Raw genomic sequence first — 19,153 nt, 5'->3', positions numbered from 1 at the left:
TTGTGGCCTCTCCCGTTGCGGAGCGCAGGCTCCGGACGTGCAGGCTCAGCGGCCATGGCTCACGGGCCCAGCCGCACCGCGGCATGTGGGATCTTCCCGAACCGGGGCACGAACCCGCGTCCCCTTCATCGGCAGGCGGACTCTCAACCACTGCGCCACCAGGGAAGCCCAACCTCATTGTTTCTTTAGCAATTTAATATAATTAAGAAAGTGGGCTAAAGAGTCACAAGTAGCTGTATTTCTATATATTAGGTAAATACATTGAGTAGCTAGTTATGAAAACGCGTTTCTATTTGGAAAGTTGAATTTTTTTCATTAAGAATTTCAACTATTTTGACAGAATAGTTTAAATGGGTAATTTTTGATGTTAGTTTATTTTCTGGTGTCAGTGGAACCCCCTTGAGAGCATAGCAGGACAAAATAAAAGTTGATTACAACAACCTCAGATATTATCAGTGGAGAACTTTTACTACCTAATAGCTGCCTGGCATTCCCTTCAGGAGAATTACTAGGAAATTGGTCATAAATTGGTCTATAAATTTTAGTCTGATTTAAGACTATGAGAAAATACCCTTTAGAATTTAGAAATTATAGTTCCAAAAGTCCACTTGTGTAACCCTGCTTACGTACCTGCCTGTAGGATAGGCACCTGGGTGGGTCAGATTTCCTGCCTGTCAGAAGTCCTCCCTCTTGGTGCACTGACAAGATCTGTGTCTTTACCAGGTCTGTGTGTCCTCTTGTGAAATGAGAGTAGGGCTGTGTGCTCAGGATTCCTTTTAACATCTAAGGCTGTTGTGTTAAATAAATACTAGAAAAAAACATTCCCTTCCCTCTCTTTTTTTTAAAAATCATTATAGGAAGCCATGAGAATGTTTAAAAAGGCGTTGGATATCTTTTCTCATTCTGATAAAGGACGAAATGCCGTAGCAGCTTCATCAGACTGTCTGTTTCACTTGGGTCTTTGTTACATGGAGGAAGGCAACTTACAACTGGTATTTTGTGTATTTAAGAGCATAGGTATTTTATGGTTTTAGAAATTGTTTCCTTGCATTCAGTTCCATTTCTGAAGGCTACCTAAACAGTGAGTGACTAGACCAAAGCTTCTTATAAAGCTTGGCTTACTATAGGCAGTCTGCACCCTGCAAAACCTACTACATTGTTTTATTTATTCAAACATTTTATTGATGCCTGTTTGTCAACACTATTCGGAAGACTAATGAATGTTTCCCACTAAACAAATTTAATTGTAAGAACTTATTATATCAAAATTTCATCACATTAGTATAAATTTACTTATTAAATTGTAAGTACTTTATATTGAGTGCTTCAGTGTAATGTAGAATAAATGGAAAATGTTTAGGACACTGTTTGATTTCTGTTATTGACAGCTGAGCAATTCAAATCAGAATAAAACCAGATTCATTGAAAACCAGTTGACTCAATTATTATGTATTTATCCAGTATTTGGCTATTTCACAGAATTCTCCATTTCAAAATTTTCAATGATATGATAAATATGTATTTTCCATTGGCTATTTTTGAATATTCCTCAACTACACACACACACACACACACACACACACACACACACACCCCATTCCAGTCCTTATATTCATAGGGGTGGACAGTGTCTGAAACTTGCATCTTCATAACTTTAAAAAAGAGTTGCACTTGATTAGTTGTTCCATTTATTGTAAGAAATTACAATAAATATAAGATTAATTACAAATATTTTTCATGTTTTTAGCTTTGGACAAGCAGAGGAAACCTAGCTTTGCTTTACAATATTAGGAAAAATTTTGGAGTTCCATTGCTTTGAAGTTTTGTAACCATATATCTGCTGGCCCACTGGAAAATAAATGTACTAATTGTGATTTCTTTGAAGAAACACAACAGGAAGAATAATGATTAAACTTACACCTCTGAAAGTGTTGTAACAACATGGATTATGCAGACATTAGTCTGGGAGTAAGGGAACCTGTAAATTATAATAATAAATCTAGCTTGTTCATAAATTTTTTTTGCTCCACAAGGTTCGCTGGGAGAAACATATTTAAAATGACCAAAAACTAAAATGAAAACTTTTCAACAATAGTTATATACTGTAATGTATTAACATTTTAAATTAATACATTCTACTCACTACACGATTTGCTCTTCTAGGCTTTTGATTCTTTTACAAAAGCTGTGAAAGCAGATCCTGATTTTGCAGAAGGCTTTTATCAACGTGGGCTTTGTAAAGTAAAACTCCACAAGGACTGTTCAATCCTGGATTTTAATCGTGCAATTACCCTTGATCCAAAACATTACCAGGTATTTAAGTGAACAATTTCAGTGGTTTGGAAAGTGTGTTAAATTTGCTAAAACTATTAAATCTTTAAATGTTATTGCTATTAGTTAGCAACAGTTAGTTTTACTTACTTTTCAGCAGTTTTAATAATCCATATATCTGTATTTCCCCTTGAACTAAAAATATGATTTCCAACAGGGAAATTATATAGGTAAAAGTGCTTCGTGAATTGTGGTTATACAAATATTATAAATATTTTAATGTACCTATTAATAATTATTTTATATACTATGTTATTAATTTTACTTGTTTTGCTGTCACATTGATTCCTACCTCTTAAGAGACTAGAGACAACACAAAATCCAATAGGTGAAACTCTATTGGATCTTGATTTTAAAAGCATATGAAATTTGAATATGGATGAAATATTAGATGATTTTAGGGAAATACTATTAATTTTCTTAGATATACAGTGGTAGTGTGGTTATGTAGGAGAATGTCTTCTTCATGGGAGATGCATACTGGAAGACTTGGGGTGAAGTTTTATGATGTCTACAACTTATTTTCAAATAGTTCAGAAAAAAATAGATACAACAAAATTGAAAAATGTTAATAATTATTGAATCCAGGTGGTAGGCATATGGGTGTTTACTGTAGTATTCTTTCAATTATTCTGTATGTTTGAAATTTTCTTAATAAAAGAGAGTGACAAAAAGTCTATATTTTATACCATCTATGGGTGGCATAAATTTGTTCCAGCTACCATGTATTTTGGTAGAACTGATGCTTTTACTAAAATATCTGTTCCTGCTTTCCTCCTCTCTTTCTCTGAAAAGGCATATTTAAGTCGAGTAGCCTACTATGGTTTGAAAGGCAGATACTCCAAAGCAATCTTGAGTTGTAATGAGGCCATCCAAATTTATCCTCAGAGTGTGCGTGCCTACCTCTACAGAGGAGTTCTGAAATACTACAACAAGGTAAGGCAGTTTACTACCTTGTTCTCTGGTGGTATTTTAGAGTGGGTGGCTGCTCGGGTGCCAAGGAGGAACTCACTTCCTTTTTATCCTCTGTGAGAGAGAATTGCCATGGTATGAAGGCAGAACTACATAGAAGGTGTTACACTTTGACAGTACATCAAAAGGATTTCAATTAATAATTTTTCATAAAATGGTGATATTTATTTTTGACATTTGCATTTTAAATAGCACTGATTATGTATTTTTATTAGGAAAGTAATATTCATTGTAGAGAATTTGGAAAATACAGAGAGGAATAAAGGAGAAGATTAAAGTCACCTGTTTTCCCACCATCAAATGGTAATTCCTGAGAGCTTTTTTTTTTTTTTTTTTTGTGGTACACGGGCCTCTCACCGCTGTGGCTTCTCCTGTTGCGGAGCACAGGCTCTGGACGCGCAGGCCCAGTGGCCGTGGCTCACGGGCCCAGCCGCTCCGCGGCATGTGGGTTCCCCCCAGACCGGGGCACGAACCCGTGTCCCGCGCATCAGCAGGCAGACCCTTGACCACTGCGCCACCAGGGAAGCCCCCTGAGAGCATTTTGATGTATTTGAATTTTGTCTTTTTTTCTTAATAAAATATAATATATACTTTCCAAAATTGTGACTATGCTACTTACATAATCTGTTTTGTGCCCTGCTTCTTATATTTAATCTTTGAAGATACCATTTTTAATGACTGCATAATATTCCACCATAGTGTACTTTTAACCACTTTATTGTTGGACATTTGGATTGTTTGAAATTTTTTATTATTTTACTATTTTAAATAATACAGTTATACACACAGAACAAAATAATTACTTGAGTTTATGGTTCCTAAATGGAAATTACTGGGTGTAGCAACACTATCGATATCTGATGCTTCAAGGAATACTTATTTTCTCCCTGTGTTTCTTTTTTGAACTTTCTCTGTAGCCATTTCATATGAAATATTTTGCAAATAATACCTTAAAGCAAAGGTAAGACCTTGCATTACCTGTTAATTCCATGAAAATTACTATCTATATAAATGGATGATCTAAGGTATCAGAGAAGCATCAAAGAGAAGCAAAAGAGAACATGGATAGAGAACATGACGATTATGTGATATGACGGTGAGAGTGACAGAAGCAAGCAAGCTCTGGTGAATGTTTGCTGGATGAATAAGGCTTGCTTCTCTTTTATCCATAAGAAATTTAATTTTTTCCTTGCTATATAGCAACAATGGAAATAAGATAATCATTTAAGTTGTTTATATATTGAATTTTATTTGCAGGTGAGAGAAACTATAGCGGTTCCTACCAAGGGACTTAATTAATTCTGTGAAAGATTAGCTTGATTGTCTTAATTTCATGGATGATACACAGAATGGTTAAATGAGTATTCTCAAAACTCTGATAGAATCAGGAATTTATTGTACAACTAAATTTCAGTCCATTATGATTAACCCTTCTCACTTAATTATTTTTTCTTTACAGACTTACAAACTAGCGATTACAGATTTAACTACAGCTATCAACATGGATAAAAACAGTTATATAGCATTTTATAACAGAGCATTATGTTACACCAAGATAAATGAACTTCAAATGGTAAGATGACCATCTTAGTAAACAACACTTTAAAGCATTTGTAAACTTATTTAAAGCATGTGTAAAGTATTTTCTTATTATTTTTGTTACAATTTTAGAAAAATAATTCTGTGGAAATACACATAAAACTTGAGAAACCAAAGAACCATTTCAAAGAATATTTATTTTCTTTTTTAGTGCTTACCAAATTTTCTTATACAACTTCTGCAATGTCAAATGAAAAATTAATTTTACAATGCTTTTATATAAGCATTTAAAGGCCATGTAAATTTAAATGTATTACATAATTTTCATTTGAGAAAATGTTTCTACTGATAAATTTGTGTGCAGAATTTTTAAGCAGTGATCACTAGCAATATCGTTTGCTTCAAAATCTCAACATTAACTACAATAGTTTGTGGAGGTATTTTTTTTACAGTGGTCAGACCACAGATGCAGCAGGGAATTTTGAGTGATGGTTTCCAGCTCAGGGACCAGTGACCAGGATTATCTGTGCGTTTTGAAGGCCTAAATGATGGCTGCAGCAAACCTTTTTCTCTATTTGTCCTGATGCAGATGCTACCAGTGTAAGCCCTCTTTTATATTTTTTCATCTTACCCCTTCTCCACTCTCTCCTTGTTGGTTTGGTTCTTTTTCAGTCAAGATCCCTCACTGGGGAGCAGGTCAGTAGTTTCTTAGTGTTTTGTCCAATCTCTTGCTTCCCTTTCTGCTGTCCACTTGTTTCCCTCTCCTTGTTTCTATCCACTTCCATAGTCAATGAAGCATTCTTTAAAAGATTGCATCATGTACCTACTGCTGTGTGTGGGCACACTCCCACAATCTCCTGGAAACTTGGAAAGTTAAGTCTGTTTAAAACATTTAGAAATTTAGTAATTTATTTGCTATGGAAGGAAGAAGTTGAGAAACATTGTTTCTAAGAGGATGTAGAATTCCTGGTAACCGGATTATCAAGTTTCCTCCAGAAATGTTGACAAATGAATAACTAATTTTTAACACAGGCTGTTGTAAACCATTCTAGGAGCTAATTAAAGGATCATTTATCAGAGTAACCTGCACAGCAGGTATCTTTGACAGCTCCCTCCCCACCCCGACTCCTGCCTCTTCTGGGTAACCCTGAACTGCAAACAGTGGTCTGGGTGGGGGCAGGGAACTACTATCTTTGTTATCTCTTATGTGTAACAGAGCTAGTGCTCCATGAATAAAGAAAACGAAAAACTATGTACATAAATAGAAACCTAACTAGAATAAGAACATATTGGTTATTTTAGAGCTGCCAGGTACCCAACGCTTTTCATCCAATGGGCTCCTTTTACAGATGAGGTTAGAAACACATCCAAGTCACACAGGGAAGAGGGACCTGTATCGGTGTTTGCAGGTTTGTTTGCTTCTGGTTAACAGTCTTTAGGTGGCTTTGTGAAACCATCTGACCTCCAGCATGTGGACCAGATGTCATTTTACAGTGTCACCTCCTCCCTTTTGTCTACCTCCACCCGTTTCTCAGCATTCCTGCCATAACAAGACTGAGGAAACCCAAGTACTTTGTGCAGAAAATGCACTCCCAAGATATGATTTCATAAAAACTAGAAAAGGTGAATTCTGGTTCCTATCACCTTATATTAATAAAAACAGTAACAGTTACCACTCATTTAGGGCTTATCGTGTGACAGGCACTGGGCTAAATGCTTTACCAACATATAATCTACATATTTTAAAGTGGACTTCTACAACAATATGATGAGTTATTAATACCCTGTTTTTGTGGATGAGGAAACTGAGGCTTAGTGTTAAGTAACTTTCCCAAGGCTGAAAGGTTAGTAATAATAGCAGAGGCAAAACACAAAGCGTGCTCGTTGTGACCTTCACGAAATCTCATTTCCCAGATTTTTTTTCCTCTTGTGTCACATATTCAGCTGCTTAGTGGATTTCTAAGGCATCTTGATATATATACAGGTTTTAATTCTGTGATTCTGTGAAAGGAAAATGGCAAACATTCTAGTTCTGTTTTGTTTTACAAGTGTTACAAATGATTTTTACAGCCTTGTCAATGTTTATTTATAGTTATGCCACAATATACATATAGGATATTTAATTGTACAATTCTTTTAGATGCTTGAGTGCTCAATCATGGAATAGTAGAGGAGAACCACTAAGCAAATAGTAAAATACTATTTTATTTGCATTTTCAGTTAGCATGTGCTACAGGCATATATGATATGATTTGGGCCTTTTCCGATGAAACCATATGGCTCTTTTGGACAAAATGTTCAGAAGGAAAATGAATTAAGAGATTCAGCTCCAGCCCAAATTTGGGATGTTCCTAGTACCTGGTACAGAGTAGATGACCAGTAAAAACTTGGCTGTTCATTGAATGAAAAGAAAAAAAAAGATAAAAAATGGAGAGAGGTCCTCTGAGTTGATTCTCAGCTTAGGCTAATATCTTAAAAAAACCGAGAATATTGAAGTAATATTCCAACAAGTCCTTATTTGTTAGTTTTATTAAGATCTGTTTTCATTGCTTTATGATTTATTCATTCAACAAAAATTTATCACATGCCTAGTATGTGCAGGCATGATGCTAGTTACTGGCTTTACAATGGTGAACAAAATGGATAATCTGTGCCTCCATAAAACTTAGGTTTCAGTGAAGAAAACAATGAATCACTACAAAGAAATTAAATTTCAAAAGGTAACAAGTGCTCTGCTTTAATGTCAACAGTCATTTGGTGAAACTATTAAGATGGGGAAGGGTGTTGCATCCCCGCTTCAATCCATACACAATAAAAGTAGTTCACAGATGATTCACAGATAACATGTGAAGCGCAAGCGCAGTGCACACCGCTTATATTAGGAGGGAGCAACATCCACAGTATTTAATTAAGGGAAACCTTTAAATCTAACAAATGATTATTTTTGGCCATAAATTTTGTCACATTAAAGAACTAATTATGAGGTACTAGTTTGTCCATGGTCAATGCAGTAATGCTCTAAAGAGTTGACTTTATGTTGTAAGTGATTATTTCATTTTTAGGCATTAACAGATTATGGAATTGTGCTTCTCCTTGATGCTGGAGAAACTGTGATGTTAAACGCCTTTATTAATCGTGGACTCATCTACACAGAACTAGAGCAGTTCAGTTTTGCATTAGAGGTAAACCTTTCTGTTTACTTGTAAAAATGAACCCACTTGATTTTGCATGTTCACTTCTGAAAACCAGTGAAAAAGTTTTTCTTGATAACAAATGGCAATATTAATGAGCAATAATTCAACTTTAGCAAGAATTGTGTTGAAATACTTTGAATGAGTAATAGAATCTTTGCAAAAAAAGTGTTTTTTTACTTTGTTTTTAATACAGATAAATAGCCAATATGTAAAAAAAAAAAATTCCGAATTGATGAAATATCAAGACTATCGTCTCCCCTAAGGGAGTGTCTTAGCTACAGACAAACAATAAAATGATTTATGTATCATTTACTTTGCTGCTTAGTGCTCTTTCTCATTCACAATTTTCCTTGTATTGATATTATTTTTCAACTTCTGGGGTCATCTTTTGAGATTCTGTCCCACAAAATTACTTATTATTAAGGAAGTGTCCGAGAAACTGTATTCTAGGCAATTTACACTATGGTGAAATGTAATTTCAAGAGTTGAACTCCCTTAGGTTTTGGTTTTGAGATATACCATTCAGAATTCCCTCAGGTAGGGGAAGCTTTGTTTGGTGTAGGCAAAAATCTGTGGAACTCTGGGCAAGAGTGTTGGGTGGAGAAAGTGAGGAAAATGGGAGTTAGAAGCAAAAGACCTCAGCTGTTGGAGAATTAAATGCAGGGCCTGTGTTATCCACCTAGCAAGTATTTACTTAGTACTTAAGAACAACATTAACTCTAGTTATCGCACACTTACTACCTGCCAGATTCTCAATAATGCTGCACAATTTATCATTGTAACTTATGGAAGAGGAAGCTGATATTCAAAAGAGGTTAAATCAAGTCTTAGTCAGCCAGGAAGTACTGGGGCAAGATTTGAACTCAGGTCTCACTTGATTCCAAATCCTGTGTTCCTTCAGACAAGACATGGTACTGACATTGGCATTGAAGATACGGAGATGAATATCAGTAAGACAGATTTCCAGTCCTTGAGGAACTCATAGTCTGGTGGGAATCATTCTTGATCCCTCTCTTTCCTCACATCCCACATCTAAATCATGAGCAAGTGTGGTCAGCTCTGCTATCAAAACATATTTTAAATTCAGTCATTTCTCATTTTTTGCCACTGCTCTCCTCCTCCCTCCAGCCTCCACCTTCTCTCCCCTGGATTACTGCAGTAGCTTTCCAACTGGCCTCTCTGCTTCTGCTCTTTTCCCTCTACATGCTGTTCTCCACACAGCAGCCAAAGAGGCCTCTTCAAAACATAAAGCAGAGCAAGTTATTCATCTGCTCAGAACCCTCCAGTGACTCCCCATCACACTTAGAATAAAATCTGAACTCTTGACTATGGCCAACCAAGACCCTAGTGACCTAACTGCTGCTCACTCATCTGACTTTGTTGTCAGCGTTCTTCTTTTCTCCAGTCAGGTTACTCCACTCTGGCCTTTTGCTATTCCTTGGAAATGTCAGGCTCCCTTCCTGACTCAGGGTCCTCACACAAGCTGTTCCCTATGTGTAGAATATTCCTCCTATTGGTTCACACCCTCCTTTCATTTCAGGTTTCTTCTCAAATGTGACCTCCTCAGTCAAAAAGAGTATTTTAATTAAAACGGAATGTTAAAAAATTAAAATAATCCCAAATAAGTCTGAAAAGAGAAAACAAAGGAACAGAAACAGAGGAGACCAGCAGAAAACAAATACTAAAATGGTAGACCTAAATTCAACCTTATCAGTAGTTACATTAAATGGAAATTGTCAAAACACACCAATTGAAATATTGAAAATGACAGATTAGAATGTTTTAAAAGTCCCAACAATATTGTGACTGCAAGAAACACACTTTAAATATAAGATATAGATATGTAAAAGTAAAAAAAACTGGAAAAAAAATATGCCCTGCAAACACTACAGACCTGCCTTGGAATTATGGCAGGTTTGGTTCCAGACCACAGCAATAAAGTGAATATAGCAATAAGTGACATTTTTGTTTCATATAAAAGTGCATATAAAAGTTATGTTTATACTGTAGTCTATTAAGTGAGCAATAGCATTATATCTAAAAAATAGTACATGCCTTAATTAAAAAATACTTTATTGATAAAAAATGTTAACCATCATCTGAGCCTTCAGTGAGCTGTAGTTTTTTTGCAGTAGTGACATCAAAGATTACTGATGATCACAGATTACCATAACAAATACAATAATAATGAAAATGTTTGAAATATTGTGAGAATTACCAGAATGTGATACAGAGACACGAAGTGAGCAAATGCTTTTGGAGAAAATGGAGCCAATAGACTTGCTTGAGGCAGGATTGCCACAAATCTCCTATTTGTACAAAGTGCAGTATCTGCGAAGTGCAATAAAACAAGATATGCCTGTAATTAAAAGCAAAAAAAATGTTTCTCCCCTCTGTACATTTAAAAAATTAATTTGAAAAATTTAAAAAAAGAGGCTGGCTGAGGTAGACCAATGAAGTAATATATGACTGAATAATAAGAGGGCTAAATGCAGAACCAAGAGAGAGCAGAGTCTTAAAACCTAACCAGGGAAACATTTTTAGTGGGAATGATTGATTAACAGAAAGGTCAAGTAGGATGAGCACTGAACACATGTTAGTTAATTGATAGTTGTGTGATCTTCATAAGAACACGGGAAGTAGAATGCGGCATTTAAACTGGAATTGTTTAGGAAGTTAATGGTTAAGCTTGTTGGATTGAGAACATTTGTTTATTTCTTTGTCCTCTTGAAAACCAGGAAGACAGTAAAGGAATAAAAAGGACATAATCCCACAAGGTTAAAGATAGTGGAGAAGAGGTGCCCAGACACCCCAAACTACCATTCCCGATTTTAAAACTTAAATATGAGTGGGTAGCCAAAGATTCTACACTTGAGGGAAGTAAAATAAACAGTAAAATAAACACATTGTCATAGGGATATGGAGATGGTGGAAGAAGGGGAGGTGTGTGGAGTGATGGTGTAAGGTAGCTAAGTTCTATCCTGTGTTGGAAGTTAAACATGATAAAATACTCATGTTATTTAGAAATTTAGAGGTCAATAGCAGAAGGAATAACAGCAAGATGTAAAAATGGTTGACTCTGGGGAGCGGGGCTCAGAGATAAGGAGAGGTGGCGCAGGGCATCCCTGTAAGCATTGTGAGTTTTCTAGTTTCATTGGACCCTCTACCCTACCCTGGATACATGAGTTACTTTGAGAAAAATAAAAATAAAAATAAATTTAAAAATGCCTTTAGAGGCAGTTTTCAAATTACGAAATGAAATTGGACTTACTAAACAACAAGAAGTTGATGGCGTTTGGGGACATGGAGATGGTGAGTGTTGACTCTGCTTTCAGAGATTGGTAGTGACAGGAACTAGAAAGACAAAGCCATGTGTAGCTTGCGGGCAGGCAGGTTTGAGGGAAGGCATACTAGGTCAGGGTGGTGAGAAAAGGATTAAAGTTACAAAGGACAGAAGAAGATGATGGAGCAAGTTTCCAGAGATGGGAAGGATGAGGTCAAGAGCGCATCCTCTGACACACAGGAAAACGGTGCAGGTGAAGAGTCTTACAAATAAACTCATCAGCAGAAGGAAGGCAGTGGAGGGAATTTGCTTTGTATGTGAGTGACTTTGTGTGGTTTGTTATTTATGATCCATATTAGAAATAAAACTAGTGCAGAAGAGGAAAATCATAAAAACTGCAGTTAGCTTTATTCTTAGTAATCCTAAGTCATCATTTGTGTCTGTTGCTGATAATGTCTAATTACCATGTAGCATCACAATGATTTTATATATAGAGTCAAGCTGACTTTTGTAAGTTTTATCTGATTATAAAACTAAACTTGGTATCCTCAGCCCTTTAAGTTTGTGGTCACTCCTCATAACTCCCAAAATTAATGGGAATGTTTGTAATAAATCTCAGTTACACTGTAAGTTTGCCCCCATTTCAGAAAAAAAAAAAATTCTCCTACGGGAGTTATCTGGTAGCATATTTGATTAGACCATACATTTCTTATTTTCTAACAGATAATTCCATTTAGTATCAAAAGATGCTGGGAATCTAAGTGGGGAGTCCATATTCTCAGATGGGTCTGTGACTTCTCCTCCAGTAGGATCCAGGAATGCTCAGTTTGACTGTACTGCTCTGTGCTGCTCTGTCTTCCACCCCCAGTATTAGCAGAAAACTTATTCTACCCCCATAAAACAGCCATCTTCCTCTCTCTAGTACAGCCAAGGAAGGTTTGTGGAAGGATGAGGGGGAGGGGAAGGGGATGGAGGAGGGGAGGGAGGAGGGAGACTGTCATTATGGTTGGGTCCTCCCTTGTTGGGTAGAAACCAGAACTCTGACACTTGCCCTTTAAGATTGTAGAATGCCCACGTCCCAGCCTCCTGGAAATGAGAAAGGAGTCTGGAAGGGTTTCTTTTAGTCACTCCAGGGGACGATAGAGTACTCTCTACAGTCTAGCTTGGTGAAGTGAGCTCACAACCAAAACTGCCCAAGAAGATTCTTGCTGAAGCAGTCCTCTGGGGAAAACCAGAGCCGTCTTTATTCCTTCCTAGGCTTTGAACTCTTACTTTCGGAAGGTTCCTTCCCATTTTATGGCAGACATTGAAATCAGTCTCACATAATTTATGTATATATGTACACACACAAATATACATATATATCTCATTGCAGTTGACATGATCTTTTGATATTTTATTTATTTCAGTTTAGTGATGTTTTTATTTTGCTTCAGGTTTCAGTTGTTTATGTAGGGCTTTGAAAAGCTAAAGAGCTTCACACACTGTGTCTCTGGTGCCACAGCGGCAGCGTCTCTGGCAGACTTAGCACTTTTAGTTCTCTTAACCTCTTCCCCAGTGCCATTCATGTCCACCCCAGCTGACTGCCCTGACTTCAAATCTTGTGGTTAGCGTTTCCATTGCTTCCTCTTGGGAGGCCTCTAGGATCTCGGGATAAAATGACACATTTTCCCCTAGAAGTGTGGGTTGCAAAGGTAGCAGCTGCTTTAGTTAATACACATAGAGGCTCAGTTATGCCCTTTCCCTGGGCCTGAGTGCCTGTTTGTCCTATAGTCATCAGGTTCTCTGCAGTTAAGTTTCTATCTCTGTCTGGATAGGGAAGTCTCTGGTGGTGTTCACTGGGAAAAAACAATAAAAAGAAAGTAAACCTGATACCTCCTTATAATACCAGGCAAAATCACAGGAAAAGTGGACAGTAGCGCAAGATTCTGAGTGAGTTTTTGGTTATGGGTTTCCTCTGCTCCATCTGTTCTCGCTCTATATGCGATACTAAAAGGAAGAAATAAGGGTTTTAAGAAGATGTATATTTTAATGCTTGTGTAAATTTTATTCATGGTAGAATCAATGTTAGAAGGAAGTTTAAGAAAGCACAAAATATAATGCTGTAAAATTAACAAAAATTTGTTAAACTGTTTCAGGATTTTAAACAAGCTGCACTGATAAGCAAGACTAATGTGAGCCTTTGTCAGGCTACTGCCATGTGCTATCACAGGTATGGGGTGCAATTTATGTTGAGGTGAGAGCAAGTGAGACCATCAGATTTATAATTATAATAGAAGAATAGAAGAAACAGAGGAGAATATTGTGGAAGTGACAGAGTACAAAAATGGAGAGAGGCACAAAGAATCCCTGTATCAGCACTCTTCTACCTACTAATAAACTATTTTAGCCAAGTCAGCAAGTAAATACCTGCATCAGAGCATTGCGGGTATCCATCTGATTCAAGCCCATTTATTGGAAAGGACCTTGGTAATACACAGAATGAAATCATGCGTAACTTGAAATGTCTAAGAATAAAATAAAGTTATTAACTTTGTTCATAAAATGGAACTAACTTTTAAAAAGCCTGTTTCTTGGAAGAGAGGTTGATTCAGAAAAGTATTATATTTCCAAGAAAATTTTACATTTAGAAAGCATTTCTAAATCTAAGAATGATTAAAATAATACCAGTAAGTATCTACAAGGTATAATAAAATCTACAAAAAATGTATTACTTAAAACATTATTACCTGTTTCTGGTATTATTGTAAAAATAAGTAAGTTATAGAGGGGAGAAAAGAACAGTTATATGAGGCTATAATACAGAAGAAGATCAGTTTAAAATTTACTCTGAGATAATATTAGAGTATAGTAGATTGATTTTGCTAATTATACTACTTACATTTCTACACATACATTTGACATTTAAAAATTAATTTCTAACACTTTGCTTTTAAAAGCATAGAAATGCAGCACATGAGTATTTTAATGTGAAATAAAGTGTATTTGGTTAAGTAATAGTTTACAGCATTATTTTTCATGAGAGAAACAATAGCAGTTAATTGGATGAGGAAATTAGGATAGTAGACTAGGCTGTGTAAATATACAATTTAGACAATAAAACATAGTTTGAATTATTTAGGAAATTGAAATTCTTTTTTTCCCCTTTTATTACATAGCTAGTACAGGTACATTTCCCTATGAGAATTAGATTTTAAAAATTTTATGAACATAGTAGTATAATAACTGGAACTTGTGAAGGCGTTTTTGGTTAAAAGGCCTAAACTGGTCTCGGACCTTTAATTTTACACAGACAGCAAAACACAGTCACACCATTGTCTATTTTAATCCAGCAACCTTTGTACAATTTATCTTTTTAAGTAATTGTCATTCTTAAAAAGAAATGGAATAACGATGACTGATGTGTTTGTTTTGGTAGGCGAGTGCAGGCCAAAAATGTCTGAGGTCATTGAATTCTCTTAAAACTAAAAATAGACACCAAAATTTTTCTCAACCTCATTCCGATGTTTTGCAACTATTAGAGTCAGTAAATTTCTCTGTGTGTCAGTTCCTGATCTCTTTTATGAAATGTAATCACTGGGTATATATGGTGGAGCCTCCTTAAGCTGATACTGCTTTGCAATTCCAAACAACCACCTTTCATCATCGCGCTAGAATCTCTATTGTCCTTTAATAAAAGTAGAATTTAAATCAACAGTAAAGCTCTGATAACTCATAGTCTCAGTTCCATGTGTTTTAACAGTTTTACTGAATTTAACAATACGGAGTGTTTAGTGATTGGTTACATTTATTTCAGGAAAAATATTTTTGCTTTTCAAGGTGAGCTATAACCTATTACCACAGCAGCATGGATTGTAAATAATGAGATTCACTATTGGCGTCTTATGGTGGAGAACGTAAAAATTCTCCCATTTGGAAAATTTTTAAAAAGTAATAAATCTTTAAATTTTAGGGCTTTGATCTTTGAACTCGTGGGGTTGCAGACTTTTGAAGTGTGCCTTTGTATATCTCTGGTTCTCACTCTTGTGGTTGCTAGGAGACAACATTCCTTAGTCTGAATATCCTACTTGTTGCCCAATTTGATCACTAAGGGTGTTAAGGTAATTTTTAGGTTAATTTTTAGATCTCTTTGAGAAAGCTACCTTAAGATTAAAAAAAAAAAATGTCACAGAGGGAGAGCCTGGTGGCTCAGAGTTACATATTCTGTCCATTTTTTACTTCAGCACATTTATTTTACCATTCTTATATTTGTATAAAATATTTCTGAATCTTCGACTCTGCAAGCCACATTCTTTAGTTTTGGGAGGTATTTATGATTTATTTGTACAACTCAGTAGGGAACATCTGGTCACCTCTGTGATTCATTTGTAAAATGAGGTGGGCCTTGGTGTCCGAGGCCCAGCCTTCAAGCTGAGCACACGATTCTTAGTTAATAGACACCATAATGAGAGGCACGCACCTTCCGTCGGTGATCACGTTATTTTAGATTTATACAAACACTTTTTGTTTTAGAAAAACTAATTTAATATACTTTTATATTTGTGTAATTGATGTTTAGCAATTTATGTGCCAGTGAACCTGTATCCTGATATGAGAGACACTGCCACATTTTTTCATTGTCTAACTACCATGTGATTATTTAACAGGAGCTCCAACCTGCAGGGCACTGTGTGATACACACATCTTCAGAAAAATGAAGTTGTTGTGTGTATGGAGTTTTTCTTTTTTTTCTAGTGGTGGAGGGGTTTGGGAGTCTCTGGCTTTGGCTCTCTCACCTCCTCTGGACTTGATATTTAGTTATCATCAGCTTTGAAGAGCTTGCCAAGTAGCTTTCGGGATCCCTTTCCAGGTTTAAGGTTTAATGATTATTTACTTAGTCAGAACAGACTAGATGTTCGTTAAACATTAGTGCTGATAACTAGATATGTATAGAAAAATAGCTTCAATTCATTGCTTGTTCTTTTTCTTTTTAAATTGGTTAGACTATTCAAAGGGTGAGATCATGTTTTATAAACCATATATCGGCATATGTACTCACAAGGATTTTAAATCTCCCTCTGCGTAAGAGGGGAGCAGTGTGTATGATACAATTTGGATGTAAATATACCAGAAGCATTTCAATGTTTTGTGGGAAAAATATGAGAGAGCTGGGGTTGCCCTGTAAACTTCAGTTTACATGGTCACCATAGGTATGCATCATAAGTAAGTAGTTCACTATCCATAGATAGAAATACTGAGCATAACAAAACCTGTCAACTAAATGCATTTTTATACAGAAATACTACTGTGTAATTATTCTTGATAAAAAATTTGTTATTTATGCTAGAATTTTTTCTGTACTACAGTGAGAAAGTGGCTACAAGCATTGTGACCTTATATTCAGTGAACTTTTACTTCTCAGATAGTGCTAGTTATGAGGAAGGAGGAGGATAGTTTCATTGTAAACTACTTGAGGGAAGGGAGCCCATGTTTTCTTAGTGAGAATCCACAGAGTGAACTCAGAAGATACCAGTTGGCTTACGTATGTGAATGTTAACCTTCCCCTGTTTGTAACGTCAGAGGCCAGGCTTTCCTGGTGCTTCACTGTTGATTCTTGGGTGATCTTCTGACACAATACTTGGTGAATGCTTTTGGGTAGTGTTTGCCAAAACATGGAGCAAATATCATGAGTAACTCCATTATTTTTCATGGTGTGCACAAGCATTAAAAAAACATTGAATCACATTATGAGCAGCTGAATTGCTTTTCAGTTTCAAAGTGAATTCTTTCTCAAACCTCCTGAATACATCAAGGAGAAGGCGTCAGCTAAGAGTTAGTCTTTAGCATCTTTCCCACACTTTGTAATAGACGGTACAGCTCTCAGGTTTAGTTTTCTGCAGACTACACTATCCAACACCAATATTTATTTATTTTCATGGTTGCCTTCTGTTTATGGCATGAGATACTGATTTTGTATTTGTGGTATTGAAATTAAGTTATTTTAAAAAATAGATTCACTTAAGTAAAAGAGTAACTTGACTTAAAGAAAAATACTAAGTAAACGATAGTGTAGGTGGAACATAGGGCAACTGTCACAAAGGAGGGACTGAGGTTTGGGAAACAGTATTTTAAAAGATAATGCTGAGTAATATCTAAGAGACGGTAGTTTCTAGAACGGTTACCCTGTGTTCCATGTATTTTACAAAGGAAAAGTTAGCAAAGTAATGATGCATCTCATAAAAATTTGAAAACTTTTTGAGAAGTAATGAAAAGAATGGAAGGAAGATAATAATCTTTATTGGGTGAGGGTCTCTGTGCTAAGGGTTTTTCACATGCTGTCATTTGATCCTTCTAACAGTTTTGAAAAATTACTATTAATTTGTATGTTTGGGCTTAGGTTTGAACTCCAAGGCTTTATTCTGACTACACTGTTGAGATATCGGCTCACTGGCTCTTGTGCACCAGTTACAAGTATGTTAAAGGTGAAGAATGTGGGTAGAGATGACTGTGGGAAAGCATGGATTTTGGAGTCTGGCTCACCTGAGTTTGAGTCCCAGATGTTTGCTCAGCGCAATCTTAGCATGCTATTTACTATGTTATTTACTATGTGCAAACTTTTCTGAGCCATGATATTCTTTTAATCTATAAAGTATAAAAAATTATAACAAGCTTACAGAAATGTTGGAAGGATTAAGTAAAATCACATATGTAAAGCACTTAGCACAGTACCTGGTAAGTAAGCAGTTATTCAGTGTTAGTGCCTTCATTCTATTAAAAAAAATTCTAGACTCTCCATATTAATTGAGATTAAAAATAATTATTAGATATGCACGTGAAGTGGAAAAGTGACTTTATATACCCATGGACATGGGAATATTCGGTTCCTTCCACAGCCCTCTCCTCACCATAGGAGACTAATTAAGGAAGATAGAGAGACAGAGTTATCATTTAGTCACATATATTCACAAGTTAATAAATAAAATGCATTTTACTTCTTTTTCTCCCCTCCTCTCTTGGTGTCCAAGGTGAAATGGGCTGCCTTTATAGAAGATCTGAAGTAAGAACTCCCATGTGATAAAAATTTAGCTCCTTTCATTATAAAGGACATATTAAATAAATAACAATGGATTTATTTTAATCTGATTTAAATAGTGTATTTTATAAATAATAGCATATGTCTTTCTATACTGGCCACTGATAACTGTTAAAAACAGGTTCAAGAAGGCCATTCAGATTTTTATAATTCTGAAAAAGAACTCTAGCATGTCATCCCAGCATATTCTGCTATAAAAATGTCTCTTACCTCCCCTCTTTCCTTTTACCAATATCTTTAAAGAATCCATCAGGCTTCCTTAGGTCATATGGACTTACACAATTAGTTCTTATGATAATAAAAAATAATAAAAATTAAGTTTTTTAAGGGTCAATGCATTTCTTTATGAAGAGGTTATATACAGGAAAGCAGTTAGATTATTCACCAGAAAGCATCAATATTTTAATTTGTTTTCAGAAATAAAGAGTTTGAAGAAGCTGTCAATTTCTTTACCTGGGCTGTGAAAATTGATCCCTATTTCCTGGATGCTTACATCGGACGGGGAAATTCTTACATGGAATATGGACATGATGAGGCCATCAGACAAGCACAGAAGGAGTTTCTGAAAGCACTGCATTTTAATCCAGTCTATACAAAAGCCAGAATTTGTTTAGGCTATAATTTGCAGGTAATACTGTATAACAACATTTTACCACGGAAGCACCTTTTGGGCAAGAAAAAGAATATATTTGGCCTGTTAGTGGTGATGGGGATACATGATATTTCTTTGGCTATGAACATTTTACCTTTCTTTTCTTATTC

At 35.8% G+C, this 19,153-nt stretch overlaps 1 protein-coding gene across 1 annotated transcript in view; it reads left to right on the top strand.

Annotated features, from left to right (window-relative positions):
* Nucleotides 1-19,153, top strand: part of TTC6 (tetratricopeptide repeat domain 6) — a 210,017-nt gene that overhangs the window by 178,224 nt on the left and 12,640 nt on the right. Inside the window, exons 21-26 of the mRNA XM_060004656.1 lie at nucleotides 2,164-2,313; nucleotides 3,127-3,267; nucleotides 4,763-4,876; nucleotides 7,905-8,024; nucleotides 13,458-13,531; nucleotides 18,809-19,019. Of these exons, the coding sequence (XP_059860639.1) occupies nucleotides 2,164-2,313; nucleotides 3,127-3,267; nucleotides 4,763-4,876; nucleotides 7,905-8,024; nucleotides 13,458-13,531; nucleotides 18,809-19,019 (810 nt within the window). The remainder of the gene's footprint in view (nucleotides 1-2,163; nucleotides 2,314-3,126; nucleotides 3,268-4,762; nucleotides 4,877-7,904; nucleotides 8,025-13,457; nucleotides 13,532-18,808; nucleotides 19,020-19,153) is intronic.

The sequence above is a fragment of the Delphinus delphis genome, chromosome 2, assembly GCF_949987515.2.
Source record: "Delphinus delphis chromosome 2, mDelDel1.2, whole genome shotgun sequence".
NCBI lineage: Eukaryota > Metazoa > Chordata > Mammalia > Artiodactyla > Delphinidae > Delphinus > Delphinus delphis.
This window is presented reverse-complemented; position numbering and strand designations above follow the sequence as displayed.